Raw genomic sequence first — 21,838 nt, forward strand, 5'->3', positions numbered from 1 at the left:
ACAAGACATAGGATATAAGGGTTTAAATGCTAACTGTTCAAGTATTGAGTTTCTTGAAAATTTTGTATTCTATCTTTGAAAAAAATGTATTTGTTTTAGTGCTGTACACGTTAGTCTGTGACAGTCTCCTTCCAACTGTTTCCTGCCCTTGTAATGCCCACACCTACTGGCCCACAGACTGGGAGCCAGGAAGTTGCCCCTGCACCTGATGGACAGGAGTCCTGTAGGGTCTTGACCGCATCCCGAGTGGGCTGGAGCGTGATGGGGCCTCAGGTTGCCTTGTCTGCACTAGGTCCCAGGCAGTCACTGCCCAGAATTTCCACAGAAGTGATGGACTGTGCCATCTCAGGAAAGAGAAGGATGAGGATTAAGTCTGTTTTCTTCTTCTCTCCTTCCTCCTTCTCATGCCTCCTTTCCCCCTTTTTCCATCATCCATCACCTCTGCTCGTTTTGTGTCGATCTTTGTCCTGTTTATTATACGCAGTACCCAGTGCTCAAAGAGATTAACCCAGTTCCCTGAAATCATACATCCAGTAAGGAACCAAGCTAGACATAAACCCAGGGCCCTCTTCTTCCAGAAAGAAGACAGTGAGCTGCTGAAGTCTTAAAAACAAACTCCTCTCCTTTCTAGAACATGACCTTGGGTAGATAACATCAACCCTAGCACAGCAGTTTCCCCATGCCCATCTCCCAGGGAACAGCAAGCCCAACCTATCCCAGTGGTTCCCTGATTAATAAGGTGCTACATGTAGTCTGTCTGTCCTCCAAGTTGACCTATAACTAGGACTTCAGCTGCTGTGAGCTCTTTCTTCCTTCCCTGAAAAGAAAGTTACTTAGAAAGAAAAGCAAGTTCAAGAGTTACTTAGAATCTGGCCCACACTACCACGGATCACTGCAAATTCATCCATCATGTACTCAGAAAATTCGAGGTTCCAGTTTTTGTTCTATATCTCCTGCTGCTTACTGAGTGCTGACAATGTGCTAGGGACTTTTCTGCAAACTGTGTATCTGTGGATCGATTAATCTTCACGATAGGGGCTGGGGATTTAGCTCAGCGGCGTAAGCACCTGCCTTGTAAGCAGGCAGTCGTGAGTTCGATCCCTGGTACCGATAAAAATGAAAAAGACAAAAAAAAAAAAAAAAAAAAAAAAATCTTCACGATGACTTTTTCTGGTAGTTACTACAAGAGTTGAAATAATTCCTTCAGTCCCACAAGCTTCCTCACCGAGACACCATTGAGAATAGATGTGTTCCTCCAGGAAGCTCTCTCTGAATGCAGCCCCAGGCTTTGCTACTGTGTCTGTCTTCCCAGACATGTAACCCTCACTGCTCTCCCAGTCTTCCTTCTGTTGTTATGATGGATCACACCCCTTGGTCTCCTTGGTGACTGATTTATGATCTCCTTACTGTCAGAGTTGTAATTCCCTCACTTCACTGCTGAACTTAGCTGTCTTCCAAAATTCTGCTTAGTAGGTATACTCAGGCAGGGGTGATTTCTGTGGAGAACTACCAGTGAGAGGAAAAGAAGGCTGTAGTTCCAATGTTTATGTGACCTTGGGCAAGACACTTGACCACTCTGATCTTTGGGTTTTGCACTCGTTCTGTGGGGAGAGTCCACAGTGCATCCGCTGATCCTTCAGCCTTTGTCTCTGCAGGATGCCGTGTCTGCCCTGTTGGAACAGACAGCGGTGGAGCTGGAAAAGAGGCAGGAGGGAAGAAGCAGCACACAGACCCTGGAGGACAGCTGGTGAGTGAGTGTCTTGACTCTGAGCAGCCTCTGGGATGAGCTCTCCAACACCCAGGGCAACCAAGAGAAGGGTTCTTCCAGGACCACAGAGAGCCTGTTCTCATAGAATCTCTGCAGGCAAGTAACAGGAGAGCAGGTACAGCGGTTCTAAAATCCCTCCTCAATTTGTCATTTTGCATTCCATGAATCACCATGCAGATTCACACCCGATGTCTTGATGCACTGGTGTTTATTTTCATTTTTAAAAAGTGAACTAGATTTTATGTTATGATAAAAGCAAGATTTGTATCATTTGCCACCAATTCAAAATTCTTCAGTAAGGAATGCATTTGACAGCTAGGATCAGAGAGGAGAAAGTACAGATGTGCGTGAGACGTTTCTTTCTGGCTTAAAATGAAGAATGGGAAAAAGCAGTCCAGTTCGGTCACTGGGAACCCTCGACTCCTGGTCTATATCTGCTTTGCTGTTTTTACTAATAGGCTTCGTTTATCGAGGCTGCTTTATAATCCAGGTCACACAGGCATCAGGCAGGAAAGAGAAAAGACAAAACAGTGTGCCTGTGGTCCAGGAAGTGTTTCCGAAAGTCACACACGGCAAGCTCTGCTTGCTTCTCTTTGGTTACGTGGCCAGCGGAGCTGCAAGGGACATTGGGAAATGAGGGCTATTGACAAAAGCCAATACTACATCTTTACTAAAGAAAAAAACAGGAGTGGACATTGGGTAGGCTGTGAGCCGCATCTGCCTCAGAAGGTAGCTGTCGTAAATTTGGCATAATGAGAATAAAGCAGTGTTCTTGAAGTCTACCTGGAGAAATTGCTAGGCCTGAAAGCTTCTCTCCCTGTGCTAAAAGGGAAAGTGAGCAAGTTTCAGCAAAGCTGACAAGGTTCTGCGCTGCAGATGCTCCCCCGGGTGGATTCAGAGTGTCCCACAAGAACTGAACAGAATACAGGGTTCTCAGTCCGTGGTTCAGTGTTGTTTAATTCCTTTCCTATGGACAGAAAGGGCCCATCACACACTTTAAGAAATGATGGGGATGTAGCTCAGCAGCACAGCAGCTGCCTGGCAAATGCGAAGTCCTGAGTTCGATTTCTGACAGAGAGAGAGTGACAGCTAGGAGTGGTGTTGCTCATGTGTAATCTCAGCAACTCTGGGAAGCTCGAGCAGAAAGATCACAAGTTCAAGCCCATCCAGTTTGGACAACTTAGTGATTTTGCATGACCCTGTCTCAAAACAAAAATTTTAAAAACTAAAAAAAATAAGGGCTGGGATGTAGCTCAGTGCAAAGGCCCTGGGTTCAGTTCTCAGTACCACAAATAAGCAGTAATGTACACTAGGGCTTGACTTCTTCCTCCTCTTAAAGCAATTTTAATTTTTTTAATTGACATAATGGTACAAATGTATGGGATACAGTATCTCTGCCCATTTCCCATCCACTCTCCCATCTCTGGCTTCTTTTGTGAGATTAATTTGTGTATGGATGACATTCCATATACAGATGAGAATACATAGCCCTGTCTAGTGTTTGTCATCCTGTACCTGCCTTCTTTCTCCTAACATAATGTCCTCCAGTCCACTCATGTTTTCATAAATGACAAATTTATACCTCAGTAGTATTCTATTCACACACATAACATGCATAAATCGTTCGTGTATACATAAAATCATAATTTTCTTTATCCATTCAAAAATTGATAGGTGCTTAAATTGATTGCCTATCTTGTTGTGGATAATGTTGTAATATAGGTTTGCGTATAACTTTCAGTGTGATATAGTGTTTGAAGTGCATAGATATGGAAAAGCTGACGTGAGTGTACACCCAGCTCAGTGAAATTCAGGCAGCAGAGCATCACCGGTGCTGTGGAAGCCCAGCCTTGCAGCTGTGCTCAACTGGTTCTCACCTTGCCTGAGCCTCACCTGAAAACATCAACACGATGCTCACTCTCCAGGGTTGCTGGCCATGACCAGGGGAAGCCACTAGCGAAGAGTAGCAGACATTCAGTACCTGGTATAAAGTAGTATTAGGGAAAAGAGAAGCAGAGCTGCTAAGCACCTCTGGAAAGAAAGAAGGTAATTCTCACCTAAGAAATGACCACAGCGGTGAATCTTGCTGTTCATGGATGTCAGTCTGAAGTGCGCAGGCTCTGAGTTCCCACAGGTACAAATTTGGAGGCTCAGTCCACTTCTGGAGGCACTCTGGGTCTAGGGTGATGGGAGCATTAGAAGTTTTAACTGATCTGTGGGTGATGCTCTTGTGCAGGCTGGGGTGAGAGCCAGCGCTCCAACCCTCCATTTCTGCATCAGTGAAACAGAAAATTAGCCACTATATCTTAGAAGATCTTGCAGCTTCAATGCAATTATACCTGACAAATACTTAACACAGACCCTGACCCAGAGGAAGGAGTGGGTAACTCTTTCATGTTATTCCTGTTTCACCCTCCAATTATATATTTAGTCTCAGATGGAGCTTTCCCTTAATATCTGTGACTCCGGAGGTCACCAAATGTTTTCTGGAAAGAGCTGATAGTAAATATTTTCTACTTATGTGGGCTGCAGCCAGCACGTTTTCTCAAGCCAGCTTCTGTGGCATGGTCACAGCCATAAACATTAGGTAAATGAGCGGCCGTGTCTGGGTTCCACTGATGCTTCCTTTACTGAGACTGAAATTTGCATGTCATATCACTTGCACCTGTCATGAATTATTCTCTTTTTGATTATTGTCAGCCCTTAAAAATACAAAACCCATTCATAGCTTGTACTGTGGTAGTGGTGGGGGGAACCACAGGCCGGATTTGGCTCACAGGCTGTGGTTTGCTAAGTCCTGTGTTATTCTTTTACTATTTCTTCATGTGATAAAGAGTTTAGTGAGGTTCCTGGAATTTTTGCCCGTCCCTTTGTGTGTGACAGGATTCTCCACATTGTCTTACTCTGTTTCTCTCTCCTCTTCCCGTGCTTTCCCTCCCTGGCACTGCTGTGTTTGTTACACCATACTCTAGTTCACACAGGCAAAGTCCTGATGCCAGAAATAGGCCCAGGACCTGTCTCCCGAAACCCTGGCACAAGATCAGTGGCGCCTACCAAATTCCAAGCTTGTGCTGAGACTTTTCAAGCCATCTCCTAGCAACTGCCTTCTGTTCTTTCTCTCTTTGTGGCCCAAGTCTCCCCACCCTCTGCCATTCAAACTTCCCAGCCGCTGCCTTACAAAGAGGGCTGGGGATCCCTGAGCCGCTGTAGCAGCTCAGCCCACCTGCGGCCTCTTTACCCCAGGCTGCTTCTGGTCCTGGGACATTAACCAGCCTTCTGGGCCTCCGTAGCTGTGGATTCATGGGTTGAGGCCCCCAGTGTCATTGTTACTCACTCTGTTTACAGTGTTTGGGTTTCTTCAGCTCATATAAATCAGAAAAGAGTTTTTTAAAGATCCACAAGCGAAACAAAAGTAAGAGCATTAGAAAACAGAAGAATCTGTTCATAAACCACACACAAGGGGAAAATCTCCATATTTGCCCTCTTGGGAACAGAGGCGTCTGGCGGATGTCAGGGAGTGATGTTGCTGGGTCCCAGCATGTGTGTGCTTTACATTTTAATAGACAGAGTGGAAGAGTTGTATTAACATAGTAAATCCGCCTGCCTAAAGAAGGATAGTATCCCTAACCTCCACTCTCTGGGACACTCAATGTAATCAAAATACTTAAGAATGTATACTTTTAAAATGTCTTAACAGATGCTGCTAACCTGTAAATTGTGTGCTCTCATTTATACTCCCTGCAGGTAATTCCTACTCTTCCCTCTCCCACACCTTCACCTGCACTTGATTTTTTCCACCACTGCAATGGGTGAAAAGATGTTCTCTCTCTTAATTACTTTTCTGTTTGTAACTGATGTTGAGTGGGTTCTTTTCCTCTGTGCTGGAATACTTTCAGAGTCACAGTCAAAGGTCTAAGGATGTAGCACAGTGGTAGAGCACTCGTCTGGTATGCCCAAGTCCCTTTATTTGATCCTCAGCACAACATAAAGAATACAAATTCATGGGGCTGGGGATTTAGCTCAGTGGCCTAAGTGCCTGCTTTGAAAGTGCATGGTCATGAGTTTGATCCCTGGTACCGATAAAAAAGAAAAAAAAAAAAAAAAAAAAGAAAGAAAAAGAATACAAATTCACAGTCAAATTGAAAAGGTAGAAAGGGGGTAGTGGTGTGTGCCTGTAACCCCACTTGTTTGGGACACTGAGGCAGGAGAATCACAAGTTCAAGACCAATCTGGGCAACTTAAACAGAGCCTGTGTCTTTAAAAAAATTTTAAAAAGTGGAACTCAGAGGTTGATGATGTATGCTGTAATCTCAGTGCTTGGGAGGCTGAAGTAGGAAGATCACAGGTTCAAGGCCACCCTGGGCATTTTAGGACCAGGGATGCAGCTCAGTGGTACAATACCCGCCTAGTTGTACAAGACTCAGAGTTGGGGGCTGGGGATTTAGCTCAGCGGCATAAGCGCCTGCCTTGCAAGCAGGCAGTCGTGAGTTCAATCCCTGGTACCGATAAAAACGAAAAAGACCAAAAAAAAAAAAAAAAAAAAGATTCAGAGTTGGGGGAAGAGACTCCCATACCCATCAAGTGCTTAGTGGGGTTGAATAGTCCCAGACAAGAACTTGCCTCTATCGCTTAGCAGCCCATGGCATTCGACAAGGTCTGCTGGCCCTTACTTCTCCTTCACTTTTGAATCTGTAACATGGTAATGATGTCCTCAAGCACTATGAGAAGGTCATAGCATTGCAGAGAGAGATTATGAAGCCCTCATTAAATACCGGCAAGTGTGGCTCCTGCAAAATTCTTTGTGGAGGTGTTTCTGTGAATTCAAGGGCTCCTGTGTCAGAAGATAGAGAGGCTGCTGGGGCAGGGAGGGAGAGCAAAGTCCCCTCTCTCGCAGAATCCCATCTAAGTACCCGGGAGTTTTAATTACAGGCTTGGTAGTAGAGATCCAAGGTTTATTCTCCAGCTTGAGAAAACCCTCAGGGAGATTTTGTGTTTACCAAAGCCTCACTGAGCCAGCTAACTAGATGTCAAGTTCTCTGCTTTTGGCTGGAATTCTTCCAGCTCCGCGTGGTAGCACTGGCTCATGCTGGTTGGAAGCCTGGCAGTTATGTACGTCTTTGAACAGTCAAGATGGGAAGGGAGCTAAATTACCACGGAACACATGCAGGCCATTTGTCACCCCAAATCGTTCCAACCCTGGAGCCCAGGAGAGCAGGATCATTAGGAAGGGGATCACCAAGGTGGATGCTCTTCAGCAGCTGATGCTGGAACAATTGGACATCCGTATGGGGAAAAACTGACCGTGAAGCCTATTTCCCTTCATGTTCAACAATCTGAAATGGGTTATGGAAGAAAACACAAACTATAAAACGTCTAGAAGAAAGGGTAGGAAATTCTTTCAACTTTGAGGAACATAAAGACTTCTTAGGACATAAAAAGCACAAACTATAAAACGTACAACAGATAAATAGGACTTTGTTGCAATTTAAAACTTCTGCTCTTTGGAAGATACCACTTAGAAAATACTTGCTTTACTTACACCTGACAAAGGATCTGTATCCTGAATATGTAATGATCTCTTATAACTCAATAATAAAAAGGACCCCCCACACTTTTTTTTGGTACCAGGGATCAAACTCATGACCTTGCATCTGCCAGGCAGGCACTTGTGCCACTCAGCTAAATCCCCAGCCCCAAGCCCCGTACTTGTAAAGGGTCTAAAAATTCTAATAGATGCTTTGTAAAAGAAAATATGTGAGTGATTAATAAATGCATAAAAAAATTTTTAACAACAAAAGGTACATTAAAGCCACAACCAGATGCAAATAGACATCTAGTAGAATCACTAAATTTAAAGGTAAAATGTACAGGGATATATGTAGCTCTCTGTAGAGCTAACTCTTGAGTTCAATCATAAGCGTCCCCCAAAATAATTCAAAACTACTCCAAGTGTTGATGAAGAGCTGTAATTGTGGTTAAATTACTAGTGGGAATGTAAAATGAAAAAAATTCCTTTGGAGGAATTTTGTAATTTGTGATTTTCATAAAAGGATATACCTGTGCTTACTGGGTGGCCCAACAATACCACTGTTTTTCTTTTTTCTGTTTTTGGAACCCAGCACTAGTGAGTGAGCCCAGGGTTCCAAGCACGGCAGGCCGCTAGCCTGGAGCCACCTCCTCAGTCCTAACACTTCTGCTCTTAACTGTGTATCTGTTATGAGCTTAACAGTGCCTCCCAAATTCCTGCCTTGAACTCCTAACCTCCAGAACCTCAGCTTGTGACAGTGTTTGGAGACACAGCTTTTAAAAAAGAGATTTAAGGTAACATGAATCCATTAAACTTAGAGACCTAATCCAACCTGCCTGGCATCTTTGTAAGAAGAGAGAGACTTTGAAGCCAGGCCTGGTGGCACAAGCTCGTGACCCCAACTGCCTGGGAAGCTGGGCAGGAGGATGATGAGTGCAGGACTAGCCTGGGAAAAACAGCAAGGCTCTTCCTTCTCAGAGAGAGAGAGAGACAGGGGGGCAATGGGGGTGCATACTTGTCATTCGAGCACTCTAGGAGGCTGAGAGAGGAGTGCCACAAATTCAAGATAGTCTGGGAAACTTAAACCCATTCTCAAAATTAAAAATAAAAAGGGCTGGAGGTGTACCTCAGTATGAATACCCATGGGTTCAATTCCCAGTACCGCAAAGAAGAAGAAAAAGAAGGAGGAGGGAATTTGACACAGAGGGACACCAGGATATGAGAACATAGGAAATACCTTGTGAGGACACGGTGAGAAGATGACCATCTGCAAGCCCAGGAGAGCAGCTTCAGGACAAACCAAACCTGCTGGCGCTTTGATCTTAGATTTTCAGCCTTCAGAACTATGAGAAATAAGGTTCTGTTGTTGAAGCTGACCAATCTGTGGTATTTCATTTCAGCACCCCTAGCTAACTGATACAATATCCAAGAAAAATGAAAACTAGGGTATAATACTAAGATTTGCGTGGGGATACTCTCAGAAGCTTTATTCATAAAGATTAAGAAATGGAAGCAATCCATGTGTTCTTCAACTGAAGAGTAGCTTAAAAAGCCACAAGACATCCACCCAGGAGAATATTACTCAGCCATTAAAAATAACTGGGCTACTGATACATGTAGTAATTTGGTGACAGCAGAGACAAAAGAGTATATGCTGTCTGATTCCACTTACGTCAAAGTCTAGAAAGATCAAATCTAATCTATTAAAATAGAAAGCTCATCAGTAGTTGTTTGAGAGTAGTAGGAAAATTAAGTGGGACCATTTTAGGCTGATGGAATATGCTGTATCATGAGTGCGGTTGTGCTTATTCAAGTGAATACAGTGGTCAACACTCAGCACACTATACAATGAAAATGTATTTTGCTATCTTTAAATTACACCTCAAAGTTGATGGTATTGCAGTGCTGGGGATCAACCCAGGGAATCACACATGCTAAGGAAAACTCCGCCACTCAGCCACATCTACAGCCCTGAGTTAGGCATTTAGAAGGTAAACACATCCTCGATCACAAAGAGGCTTAGAAGTGCTGCCCCAGATGCAGTTTAGGACAGACAAGTAGAGGCAGCGGGGCTTCTGGGTGGTCAGCTACAGTGCTCTGTCCCCGCAGGAGGTACGAGGAGGACACCAGCGAGAATGAGGTGGTGGCTGAGGAGGAGGAAGAGGGTGAAGAGGATGTTTTCACTGAGAAGCCCTCGCCAGATTCGGATGGGTACCCCGCCGTGAAGGTAGGAGGCACTGTCAAACGTAAGCAGCCAGGAAGGCTTGGGGCTAAGTCCTGGCCTGTCTCTGAGTGGCCACCTGAAGTAGCTTGTTTAGGAGTGGCCCCTCCTGGGCCTCGGGCCGTTTTGGTGACAGGAAACCAGGAGAGGCTGGCTTGAGCTGTCCTCTCCTCTGCTTCCTGTGTGTTCCCTGTTTCTGTGGGCGCTCACTGCGCTTTGCTGTCATGCGCATCTCACCTGACCCTGAAGCGCTGCTCCTGGCTGTGTGGTCTTAGGCAGGTACTCATCCCTGCCCAGCCTCCGTGTCCTCCAGTCTGAAGTGGATGCTGCATTACCGCCTGCAGACAGGTGCAGAGGCTGGGGAGGAATGTATTTCTTCATTTGAGTGTGCGGAAAGTGCATCTGGAAAGAGGAGCTGAGTCAAGTATCTTCGCTTCCTGTTGCCCTGCTGTACTAAACCGTGGTGACAGGCTCGAGGCACTGTCCGCAGAGAGCTCTGTGCTCTTCCTAAAGGTTGCAGCTGGAGCACCCTATGTGTTTGAACCAGGGCGCCTGCGCTCGAGCTGCAGGCTGTACCTGGCTGTAGGGCCCTGGAGCAGACTTGGGCCACCTTCTAACTCCTCCCTACCCGGAGTCTCTGATCTTTTTCTAGTGACTGCTGTGCATGAACAAGGGAAAACCTTAAGTCCTGTTAAAAGAGGCTCCTGGCTGCCTCTGTAGTTCCAAGAAAGCCTCAGTAATTCTAGGTGAAGGCAGTGGAGGCCTCGAGTGAGGTTCTGTCAAAATCCATCCTGTACATAAGTCTTGAGGATATGAAGTCCAGGGTGTTAGGACTTGGGGTACCTGCACTGCTCCTGTGAATCTGTCTGGGCACCATCCTGGCAAGGCTGGTCCAATTATGCCCAGTAAGGCTCAAGTGAGGAAGCACCATGGACCAAGGACAAAGTGACAGGAGAGGCAGGTCACTGAGTAGACTTCTGGTGAGGGCCGAGGACTCCCTGGACACTGGTGGCCTCAAGGCTGTGGCTTTTTCCTCAGGTGGACAAAGAGACCAACACAGATGCTGTGGCCCCATCCCCCACAGTGGTGCGGCCCAAGGACCGGCGGGTGGGTGCCCCTTCGTCAGGGCCGTTTCTTCGGGGGAGCACCATCATCCGCTCGAAGACCTTCTCCCCTGGACCCCAGAGCCAGTACGTGTGCCGGGTAAGCAAGCGTGTGGTCCTTCCTCCTCCCCTAGGTAGCCCAAAGCACCATCAGCTCGAGGTGCACATCGGATGACTTGTGTGCTTGGGTTTGCTCATGTAGCTTAACCATGCCTCAGTTTCTCCATGGGAGATTCACAGATCTATTTCCTAAGCCTGGGTTTTTTTTATTGATTGATCACTGTAATTACTTAATAACCATAGAAAAATAACATGTTATGAAGCAAGCATTTCACAAGCAGTAGGTAGAGGAAAATTTCACTTGTGATGAAAGAATTTTGAAGTATAGGACTGGGGATGTAGCTCAGCAGTAGAGCACTTGCTGGGTTAAATTCCTGGCACCACAAAATGCATCCATACAATCAGGAATAAATAAATAATGCCAAATGCATATGAAAAACTGGAAGGTTATGCACCAAAATATCAATTATATTTACTTCTGTTTAGTGATTAAATACTTGTCTTCTGATTATTTTTTTTTTTCTACTTCAGTACTACAGATTGAACCCTGGGCTACAGCTCTAGGCCTTTCAAAGCTTTAGTTATTTTGAAAAAAACTCTTGCTAAATTGCCCGGGCTGGCTTCAAACTTGTGATCTTCCCATTTCAGCCTCCCAGAATGCTGGGATTACAGGCATGTGCTTCCACGCCCCGTTCCTGTCTTCTCTTTTGTGTGCTTTTTGGAAACATGATTATTTTTGAAACCAAAATGAACCTTGCTAAAGAAATACCTATTCAATGCCTGGAGTTTGAAATCCAAAAAGCCAAGCAGGGCACCCACTCAGCAATCAAGGTCTGAAACCTGAGAAAGGTCCGGCCGAGATGACAGCCCACAAGTGGAATGCTGCTTTACTGGAATGCTCTTTCTCCAGCAGTCCCTTTTACATTTGATATTCTCTGTCTCATTTACCTTCCCAGGGACTCTGGATGAAGGTTAACAGGGACAATAGCAAAATGAGGCTAGTAGCCACTTTGCTTTTGAATCTCTAGAAAACGTAACTTTTTTGTAATTGTTCACCATACAAACCCACTAGAAATCAAGTGTTCCTACAGCAGAAAACCCATCTGACTTGCTGTCAGTGAATTAGATGGGGTTTTTGTTGTTATTTTCTTACAGGATTGTTTTAGATGGAGCCCGGGAAAGGCTCAGTAATCAGCACTGGGTCAGCATTGTTACTATAATTCCACCCACTTGCTTCTCCCTTGTGCAGCCCTGCCCGGCCTTTCCCCCTGTTCCACAGCCCATGGACATTTCCTGCCCTCCCTTTTGAAAAAAAAAAAGTGGGCTTTCTAGGGCCACAGGCCTCGGGTTCTCTCATGGCAGTGCTTGCACGGCACAGACCACAGTGGCCCTGCCCTTGGATGGTGGGCTTGGGGTGCTTTCCTGCTCACTCCTCTTCACAACCCTTCCTTACACCACTGAGCTAAGTCCCCAGCTTCCTTCCTTACTGTGTAATTCGCCTGGGCCAGCCACTTTCCTCCCTTATGCTGTGCACAGAGTGTCTAAGCCCCTAAGTTTGAGGGTCATGTTGGTTGCTGAGGGCTGTGGAACCAGCCACTGCTCCCACCCTTCTGAGAGGTTGGCACCAATGAGATGCGTGCACACCTTACCTGAGTACAGGGCTCAAATGGCATGTCACTGTCCTCCTACCAGAAGCATTGAATAACGAGTAGAAACAAAAACAGAGCTTTCCTTCGCCATGTCCCGGTACTTCATCACAGAAGGGAAGCCTTCTGGATCCTGGTCTACCTGGTTATCATGGAGGGAGAGAAACAGTAACAGGAGTTCTCAGAATCTGAATAGTCCATGTCCAAAGCCTCCAATTGTAAGACTGAGTCAAGCTAGGCATGATAGTACATGCCTATAAACCCTCTGTACCCACAAAATGAGCACTGCCAAATTCCCAGTAGAGAGTGTTGGGGAGTTTTGGGCTTCCCTGTGCCCTTCACCCCACCTTACGTCCACTGCTTAGCCCGCTCCTTGCTTTCCAGAGTGTGACTCTCCACTTCCTCCTCCCAAATCCTGTACCCACCCCACCCTAGCATCCCTAATTGTGAACCACAGAAATAACCTATAAGCTGTATTTTCAGGAAAGGAATGTTTGTGAACGAAAGTAAGTAGCTCATCTACTTACTGTGAGATTGTAGGACTAACCTAAGAAATCAGGTAGGATCAAGGCAGGCCGAGTCACAGCCAAAGCATGCCGCAGCACACATCAGGTGAGCTCATCCCTGGCACTGCCGCAGGACACAGCCCCGGCTGGTCCCACTGTTGTCGTGGCTTTAGTACTCGAGTCCTCACTTTTCTGCAGTTATGCTTTCAGTGACTCATTTTCCTGCAGTTAACTGCAGTCCAACATTATTAAATACAAAGTTTCCAAAAATAATCTGTGTTTTCAATTGCAAACCACTCTGAGTATCCTGATAACATCTCAAGCCTTCAGCTCCGTTGAGTTTGGGATGTGAATCAGCCCTGTTCCAGGATAGCCTCGATATTTACCTACCCACTTGTTAGTCTCTTAGTAGCCATCACTGTTATCAGATCAACTGTCCTGGTACCTCAGTGCTTGCCTTCAAGTTATCCCTTATTTGACTTAGTACAGGCCCCAAAGCGGAAGGGAAGTGTTGCAGCGAATCAAGATATAATGAAGAAAAGCTATAACAGGCTTTCTGAAGTGAAAAAGTGAAAGTTCTTAAGAAAAAACCCCACAATCCTATGCTGAGGTTGCTAAGATCTGTAGGAAGGTATTATTAATCTCTTTCTCTGCCTAATTTATAAATTAAATTGTATCACAGCTTTGTGTGCGTAAGAAAACACAGTCTATGAGCTGGATGTGGAGGCTCACGTGTGCGATTCCCAGCATGCTGGGTGGAGGAAGCAGGAGGATCACAAGGTGGAGCCCTGCCTAGCCAGACTCTGTGTCACAATAAAACAAACAAGGTTATGCAGGGCTCACCCCGATTGCTAAGGGGCTCGTTTGTATTAACTATGTCTGCAGTACATACCGGGTTCCTGCCATTTCTGTCTACAGAAGCTCTGCCTGCTGCCATGACTGCAGTAGCTTTTTCTCCCCCAAGATAGCGACGTGGAGCAAAGCTGCGGCTTATTTTAAATGCAGAAGACAGTGGCAGAGAGTTGGGTCTAGTGACCTAGGCTGTGATTCAGAGCCTAGAGCAGGTGCACCTGATACACAGCTTAGCCAGGGGCTGCCTCCAGCAGCCAGAAAGGCCAGGAAAACAAGATATGGGTCCTTGGGCCTCCCTAACGGGAGATGGACTTTGTTTCCCACCGAGAATCGTGAGAAGGGGTTTTGTGCCCATAGGATGAGATTTCAGATGCTAATCAGCAACACCTTCCCCTCCTCTGTAAGAAAACATTTCCGTGTCATCTAATCTTACAGACGACTCTGCAAGGCCAGTTGTGTGCATCTCGTTTCATAGATGCAGAAAGGAGAACCAGAGAGTCCAAGCACATTGCTCTGGGGCACAGAGTTGCTAGGTGCAAAGTTGGAGTCCAATTCCAGATCCTCTAACCTGCGTGTCACTCACAGCCGCCTCCTGAATGGCTGCTGCTGGCCTCCTCGAGTCCACTTGTCAGTAGCCCCTTGCTGGACCAGTATCAGTCACATCTCTTCACAGGAAGTGCTCTCTGCTGGGAGGCTCCATTCTCTGTTCTTCAGCATGACCCTTGTCACACAGTTTGTTTTTCTGATTTGGGGTCCTTGATGACTTTTAAGTCAGCACAGGTGAGGATAGTGAATTTCATTTCCTGCTGCTTTCCACACTTGTGTGTTTTTATCAGCACTGCTGTCCCATTTGTTAACTGACAAACTTTGACCAAACGGACAGCTTTTGCAAAATTCTCATTCTTTAAAAAGTTCCCTGAGATTTAAATTACAGTGCTCCCATTAAAATATCTTAAAATAAGCAGAAGTGAGCCAGGCAAGGGGCACAGCACTCAGGAAGCTGAGGCAGGAGGATTGCCTCAAGTTTGAGCATACCCTCAGCTACATAGCAAGTTCAAGGTCAGCCTGGACTACATAGCAAGACCCTATCTCAAAAAAAAAAGTGAAGTTTGAGAACTTAATATAGCTTTCACCGTTGGTTGCTTTTTTTTTTTTTTTTAACAATCTTTAGCACATGAAGTACTAATTAAGGACCAGTTATCCTGATTTCCATTTCTAGTAGGTTTGACACATCGTCTACAAATGCCACCTTTGATTGCAATAATGTAGAATAAAGTCCCTTCTGGCCCCACATACTGTCCACTCATGCGAATGCACCTCAGCTGGTAGGATTGTGGCCCCTGCATCAGCACCTCAGTTTCTTTCCTGAGCCTTCTCTGCATCCTGGGGTGTGCTGGAGGCATAGCCACGGACGAGGCTATGATCCCGCTTTGATCATCTCCAGCTTGGGATGCACAGAAAGCAGCTTCATCTCTCTGAGTCATCATTCAGATTGCTTGAGGACACCGTGTGCGTGTGCGTGTGTGTGCATGTGCGTGTGTGTATGTGTATGCATATATGATTATCATCAATAGTGATTAATAACCACAACAAAGACATTAATAGCTTCACAAGAGAGACCTGCAGCAGTGAACTCACAGCTGCCAGACACACAGGCACGGTAGTGTGGATCTGTGTTGACCTTAATAACTTTAGAAACATGACTTCCTGCACTGCCCTCCAGAGATGTACATTTGTCCCTGTGCTTCTCACTGGTCCTTTAGGATTGGGACTCACCTTCAGTAGAAAACCATTCCTTCTTGACCAGTGGCCTGATTTCTGGCCAAGGATAAGAATCAGAGCCCTCTTGAGGTGGGATATAAATTAGGGCTTAGAGGAATTTTCAGAGTAAAGGTGATGAATTTAATCCTGACACTACCTGTCTTTCCCATCCCCTCTGAACCTACCTGTCTAGCTTCCTTTCTGCCTTCTTTCTATTCTTTCTTCTCCCTCCATTTCTCTCTCTTCAGTGCTAGAGATGAAAACCCAAACCTGGCACGTGTTAAGCAAGCACTCTACCACAGAACCATATTGCTCACCCCAAATATTGGTCTTACCAAAGACCTTATTTAACCCAATAAACGTAGGCTTTGTGAATAAAGGGGTCAGATTGATGCCAACAGCTCTTTTTGTAGTGGGTCCAGTGTCAGTATATCCTACAGTGACACTGATGCTGTCACACTCACTGGGAAGTTCATCAGTTTACCAGCCTCGAGCAAGTTCTGTGATCTTTAAGCTTTTGTGTCCTCAACGTAAAATGACAACACTCCTATCCCATGGGGTTGTTGGGCAAATTCAGTAAGATAATCCATTTCAGTTAGTGTCAGGCAGAGACCAACAGGTACAAATGGCAGCGTGCATCTTACATAGTATGTTCTCAGTGAGTGTTCACTTACAACAAGTGTCAGAATGAAACCCAGAATGGGAAACTATATAAGGAGGGAAGGACTGGCTGAGTAGGGAAACCCAACCTCCTTCCTAGTCTCAGAGCACCTTCCAGAATGCATTGTTAGGACCAGGGATTTAGCTCAGTGGCACAAGCACCTGCCTTGCAAGCGCAAGGTCATGAGTTCGATCCCCGGTACCAAAAAAAAGCAGAATGCATTGTTACCCTGCTTAACTTCTCTTGACTTTTCTCTTGTAGCTGAATCGGAGTGATAGCGATAGCTCCACCTTGTCCAAAAAGCCACCTTTTGTTCGAAATTCTCTGGAGCGCCGCAGTGTCCGGATGAAACGAGTAAGTGTCACCTCAAAGCTATCTGTGTGGCCGCACCCCCTTCCTTTCCATGTGTAACACACGTGGCCTGGTGACTGGTTTTACCCACAGCCACTGGGTTGAAGAGTGCTCTTACAAGGGTGATATGATTTGCAAAAGGAAGCCTGCACCTCTGTGGTACTGGGGAAGGGAACAAAGGACAGATAATAACCTGAGAATTCTGACAGATAGTGAGGTCAGGAATGTGCATAGTAGGCATGTCTTCCTGGGCAGAAACTAACGTCAGTCAGGAAGAATTGCATTAGTCACTCTTGCGTCACTGAGGCAGAGTATTTGACACCCACAGTTTAAAGGAGGAGAGGTTAATTTTGGCTCACAGAGAGTCAGTCAGTGGTTGGAACAAGAGTGTTGTCCAGAGCAGAAACAGTGCAGGAGAAGGGCATCACAGAGGCAAGATGCTTGCTGCATGGCATCTGTGAAGCAGGGAGAGATGGGAGGAGCTGAGGACAAGAATACACTGCAGTAGGTCACACCTCAGTGGCCCTCCCACTCTGACCAGGCTCCACCTCTGAATAGCACATGAACGCATTAAAAGATTATTAATGATGAGTGTGGCACCCCTGTGACCCAATCACCTTTCAAAAACCTTACCTCTGAACACATGAGACTTTGGCAAGGACATTCTAGATCTAAATCGTAACGTAATTAACCAACCCAAGATGTCACAGTCACCAACCAGAAAGCATGACCTGTAGGAGCCTGCTTGGTGTCTGCTGGATGCAAGAGCTTCAGTTAGACTGTCTAGAAATACACAAGGAAGGGCCACAGGTTGTCCCCCAAAAGAGGCCTTTCTTACTGGACCTGGGCTGGAAGATAACAGTAAGCAAAGGAGTAACCTGTTTTTAAGACTCTGAGAAGGATATAGGAGATGAAGGAGGTGTCCTGTTTCACTTTGATACGTTTGCAGAATGAGACCTCCCTGGTAGGCACAAGGTCATGAGTTGACCCTGGTAACAAAAAAAAAAAAAAAAAAAAAGAGAGACAGAGAGAGAAAAGAGGGGAGGAGAGGGAAGAAGGTAGGAGAGGAGAGCATAGGAAGAGACAGACAGACAGGAGTACGTTTGGGCTGCAGCTGTAGCTCACTGGTAAAGCACTTGCCTCGCATGTATGAGGCCCTGGGTTTTATCCCCAGCACTGCAAAAACAAACTGAAACAGTGAGTTGGTGTTTTGCCTACCCCTGCCCCTCCCCCAGCAGTTCTGGAAAGGGTACCCAGGGAAGAGCATGCTGGGGAAGAATGTGAATTTGACCTCGGGTCACTGGCAGCCAAGTGTCCACTCTGGGTCCCGTGCTCCATCTGCTGTAACTGACCGGTAATACACGGTGCTCTCAGGAACCCTGGGAAGCCTGGTGACAAAGCCAATTCCAAGGGGCTTTCCGCCATCTCCATCATGTGGCCCAGCCAGAGACCTGGGGACTGCATTGTAAGCTCTTGGGGGCTTCTAAAGCTGGGATTCCAGATCTGCTTCTGCAGAAACAGCATTGTGGGGCTCTTTCTTACTTGCTCTCCTGTGTTTCCTACAGCTCCCTTCTCCCCTCCTCCTGGCCCCTCCTGCTTAACCCCAGAGCTGACTTTCTCAGAGGAGAGCTCTACCGGGGCTCCTGGGTACTGTAAGACTGGACGTTGGCTCAGGCAGGGTACAACCATTTTCCATGGTTGCTGAGCACTTGGGCAGCAAGGAACAGCTGGTTTTCCTTGATCCTGATCATTTATAAGCACAGACAATGTTCACCCGAGAAGAACTCCTGCTGTGAGTTTTGTTTTGTGTTTTTAAGTCAGGGTCTCATCGTGTTGCCCAGGATAGCCTTGAACTCACGATCTTCCTGCTTCACTCCCCCAAGTGCCATCAACCTTGCAAAGGCATTGAAATACCATTAGGCTTCCCCATCATAGCACTGCTCCTTCTGGGGTCACCCCATATGGTGGTAAAGATGACCACATCTATCAGTTTCAGGTTTGCCTCTTGCTGCCTGACATTTACGTTTTACCCAAGTAGTTGGGCCAAGTGCCAGAACTGAGTATTAACCTGGGCTTAGAAAATGCGCTTTCCCAGAACTAGAGATTCTGAGATTCTGTGTGGTCTGGTGGCCCACACAGACCAGGGCAATTGAGTGAGGTGGAGGAATGAGTGGGTCCTCGAGGAAGACGGGGCCCTGGGAGATGAACGCAGGTAAATGAATGAGGGTCTTTGGGGTTCAGAGGAGAGGGTTGTATGGGCTCACCGGGTAGTAGAACCTTCTAGTAACTTTGGATGCCGTCCCCATGCAGCCTTCATCGGTCAAATCCCTGCGGAACGAGCGCCTGATCCGCACTTCACTGGACCTTGAACTAGACCTGCAGGCCACGAGGACCTGGCACAGCCAGCTGACTCAGGAGATCTCCGTGCTGAAAGAGCTCAAGGAGCAGCTGGAGCAAGCCAAGAACCATGGGGAGAAGGAGCTGCCCCAGGGGCTGCGTGAGGACGAGCGCTTCCGCCTGCTGCTGAGGATGCTGGAAAACAGGGTGAGTCCCGAGAGCTGGCGAGAGTCAAAGCTTTGCAGGACACCCACAGTCCTCACCGCAGGGCCTGCTGAGAGGGTTCCAGTGGCCCCTCACAGCCAGCAGCTGGCTGCTCGGAATCCCTCTGTCCACTCCATGTGACTGTTGCCCCCCCCCCACTTTTTTTTTACCAGAATTCTTTGTGCAGTGTGTTTATTGGATATATTAGGCCTCTCCTTGGTTTGTTCACAAGAGTGCTTACAACAGCTTTGCATCAGGAAAACGGTGCAGCGCTGTACCTAAGGCTGTGTAGCACAACCGTGAGACTTGGGATTGGACTTCCACCATTAACATATTGCTTAATATGCATGAGCCTCAGTTTCCTATTCTGTAAAATAGAAGCAATTATAAAATCTCCCTGCGAGGGGGCCTGAGGATTAGATGAGGTTGCACATGTTGTTCTCGGCAATCCTCAGCTCCTCATTTCCACAGGTTCACACAGGAATTCACTTCTTAGCCCCCAAGGTCAAGCCCCTCAGAGAAATGAGGCAAACACCTCCTGCATCATTACAAGGATGCGGGCCCCATGGTGGGTGGCACCTTTGACTCCCCTGGACTTGTCATTTGTGGCAATGAGTTCCCCCGTCCTGACTCATATCTGTAGGCTCTGAGGTTTCCGCTGGGTCAAGCCCTTACTTGCTTTGCCCCACAGATGGACCAAGCGGAGCACAAGAGTGCACTGCAGACAGACAAAATGATGCGAGCAGCTGCCAAGGACGTACACAGGCTTCGAGGACAGAGCTGCAAGGAGCCGCCAGAAGTGCAGTCTTTCAGGTGAGCTCAGCAGCTGCACAGTATCCCAGCCTCTCTAGTCCCATCCCCTGCGCCCATCTCTAGCAGAGCTGCAGTGCTTGTTAGAACAGATGTTCATCCTCTGCTGAGATGTCTCTAGCAATCTGAGTGTACTGCAGTGCTCTTCCCCTGCCTGTCTTTATCCATCCCACACAACTCGAGGTAATTTGTTGGATCCTTTCGTTTAATGAACGAGCCACCTACTGTGGCCTTTCCTCTCAGCATTTCCACCATTGGTAATTGCAGAGGATTGGCTGGGGTCGATGGATGCCCACTGGGCTTCCTTGGCTCTGCCTGCTGCCTGCCAGGCTGTCAGGAGCCTGTTTTCTTGCACCCAGACATACAGCTGGCAGGGTCCAAATGCTTCTTGGCTTGAGTCTTCAACCCACAAACAGCCTTGAACTCAGACTTCTGATGTCTTTCAGACAATGCATATGTATTGATTTTTAAGAGCAGCATATATGAAGAGAAAGAGAGCTTCTGTCTGAGAGAGAGGCAGGGGGGAAGTACATATATTTTTGTACATACTGAAAAGATGCCTTTGTGGAATATGAACATTTAAAATGTAATATAATTTGTATAACATACTTGGACACCTCTTGATTTTTAACAGAGAATCTATAACATTCAAAGTGAACCAAGTACCATTTTTAAATTCTGAGATGCCCCAAAGATGGTGGATCACTCTCATGCATCCACTTAAGCAGTGTTGTCCAACCAGGGGTGGTTTTATTGGTCCTTCTTGCCTCAGGGACATTTGGCAATGACCATCTATTTCTCATTGTCTCGATTAGAAACTGGTGATGCTACAGGCATCACCTAGGTCAGGGCCAAGGACATCACTAAACATCCCCCAAGGCACAGGACAGCCCCCTACAATCATGAATTTTTCTTACCCAGGACTAGGGAAATAGCTCAGTAGTAAAATGAACGTTTTTGGCTTTGGTTTGGCTTGTTTTGGTGCTGAGATTGAACCAGGGACCTTGCACATGCCAGGCAAGTGCTCTACTGCCATGCTATATCCCAAGACCTGAAACCCATGCCTAGTTTGGTGCGCAGAGAGTGGGGTTGAGTGCCCAGCACACCTCCCTCTGCAGATGTCCTTCCTAAACATCTGCCTAGTAAGACTGAAACCCCTGAGGTGGCCTGTTTTGCAGAGAGAAGATGGCATTTTTCACCCGGCCTCGGATGAACATCCCAGCCCTCTCTGCAGACGACGTCTAACCGCCAGAAAAGTATTTCCTTTGTTCCACGGACCACGCTGTGAATGTTGACTGTGGCTAAAGTTTATTTATGTGGTGTTATATGAAGGTACTGAGTCACAAGTCCTCTAGCGCTCTTGTTGGTTTTAAAATGAACAGATTTTTTTAGTTTTGGTTCTATTATTAAAAAAAAAATACCTCCAAAAAACAAACAAACAATAAAAAAACCCATAAAACAAATACAAAAAAAAACCAGCATTAAAATGAAAAGATTGTATAGTTTGTATATTTAGGAATGTATTTTTGGGAAAGAAAATTTAAATGAACTAAAGCAGCATTCAGTTGCTGCTCTTCTTAAAATCGTCTAGATTTTTCTTTTTGTACAGCAGCACCTGTTAGAGGTTTTCCTGCAATAAGAAGTGGTGTTGGGGGGACGGTAATCCTAAAAGGACGTCCCGAGGATGGCCCAGTGCAGCTAACCTTTCCTAGTTCACCTGTTTTGTACAATATTAAAAAAAAAAAAAAATGCAGAAATCATCAGGGGGATTCAGATGTGCATTCATCCATTGTCATTAGCTGTGATGTGTTTTCGTGTGGCCGCCTGACTTGCAGCGGGCAGTGGAGCTGGCTGAGCTATCCAGCCCCGGCTGGCGATTGGCCACATCCGTCTCAGATGCCCAGTGAAGCCGCTGACTGAGTGAGGGGAGGGCTACGGAGAGCTCCATTCAGTTTTATCTCCATCAATAAAGTGGCCTTTTGAAAAGAACCTGCCTCTCGTTTTCGTTTCCATCCCTCACTTTTGTGTTTC

The 21,838-nt window shown here is 46.4% G+C and overlaps 1 protein-coding gene across 1 annotated transcript in view; it reads left to right on the forward strand.

The window, feature by feature from the left end:
* The window catches only part of Wwc1 (WW and C2 domain containing 1), a 156,726-nt gene extending 134,930 nt beyond the window's left edge, over window positions 1-21,796 (forward strand). The window contains exons 17-23 of the mRNA XM_003473184.4: window positions 1,656-1,747; window positions 9,405-9,522; window positions 10,555-10,719; window positions 16,367-16,459; window positions 18,767-19,000; window positions 19,689-19,810; window positions 20,986-21,796. Of these exons, the coding sequence (XP_003473232.2) occupies window positions 1,656-1,747; window positions 9,405-9,522; window positions 10,555-10,719; window positions 16,367-16,459; window positions 18,767-19,000; window positions 19,689-19,810; window positions 20,986-21,052 (891 nt within the window). The 3' untranslated portion in view covers window positions 21,053-21,796. The remainder of the gene's footprint in view (window positions 1-1,655; window positions 1,748-9,404; window positions 9,523-10,554; window positions 10,720-16,366; window positions 16,460-18,766; window positions 19,001-19,688; window positions 19,811-20,985) is intronic.
* Window positions 21,797-21,838: the final 42 nt, after the last annotated feature.

Source organism: Cavia porcellus, unplaced genomic scaffold (genome assembly GCF_034190915.1).
Source record: "Cavia porcellus strain 051 isolate PalLab524CR breed Dunkin Hartley unplaced genomic scaffold, mCavPor4.1 scaffold_19, whole genome shotgun sequence".
NCBI classification, from domain to species: Eukaryota; Metazoa; Chordata; class Mammalia; order Rodentia; family Caviidae; genus Cavia; species Cavia porcellus.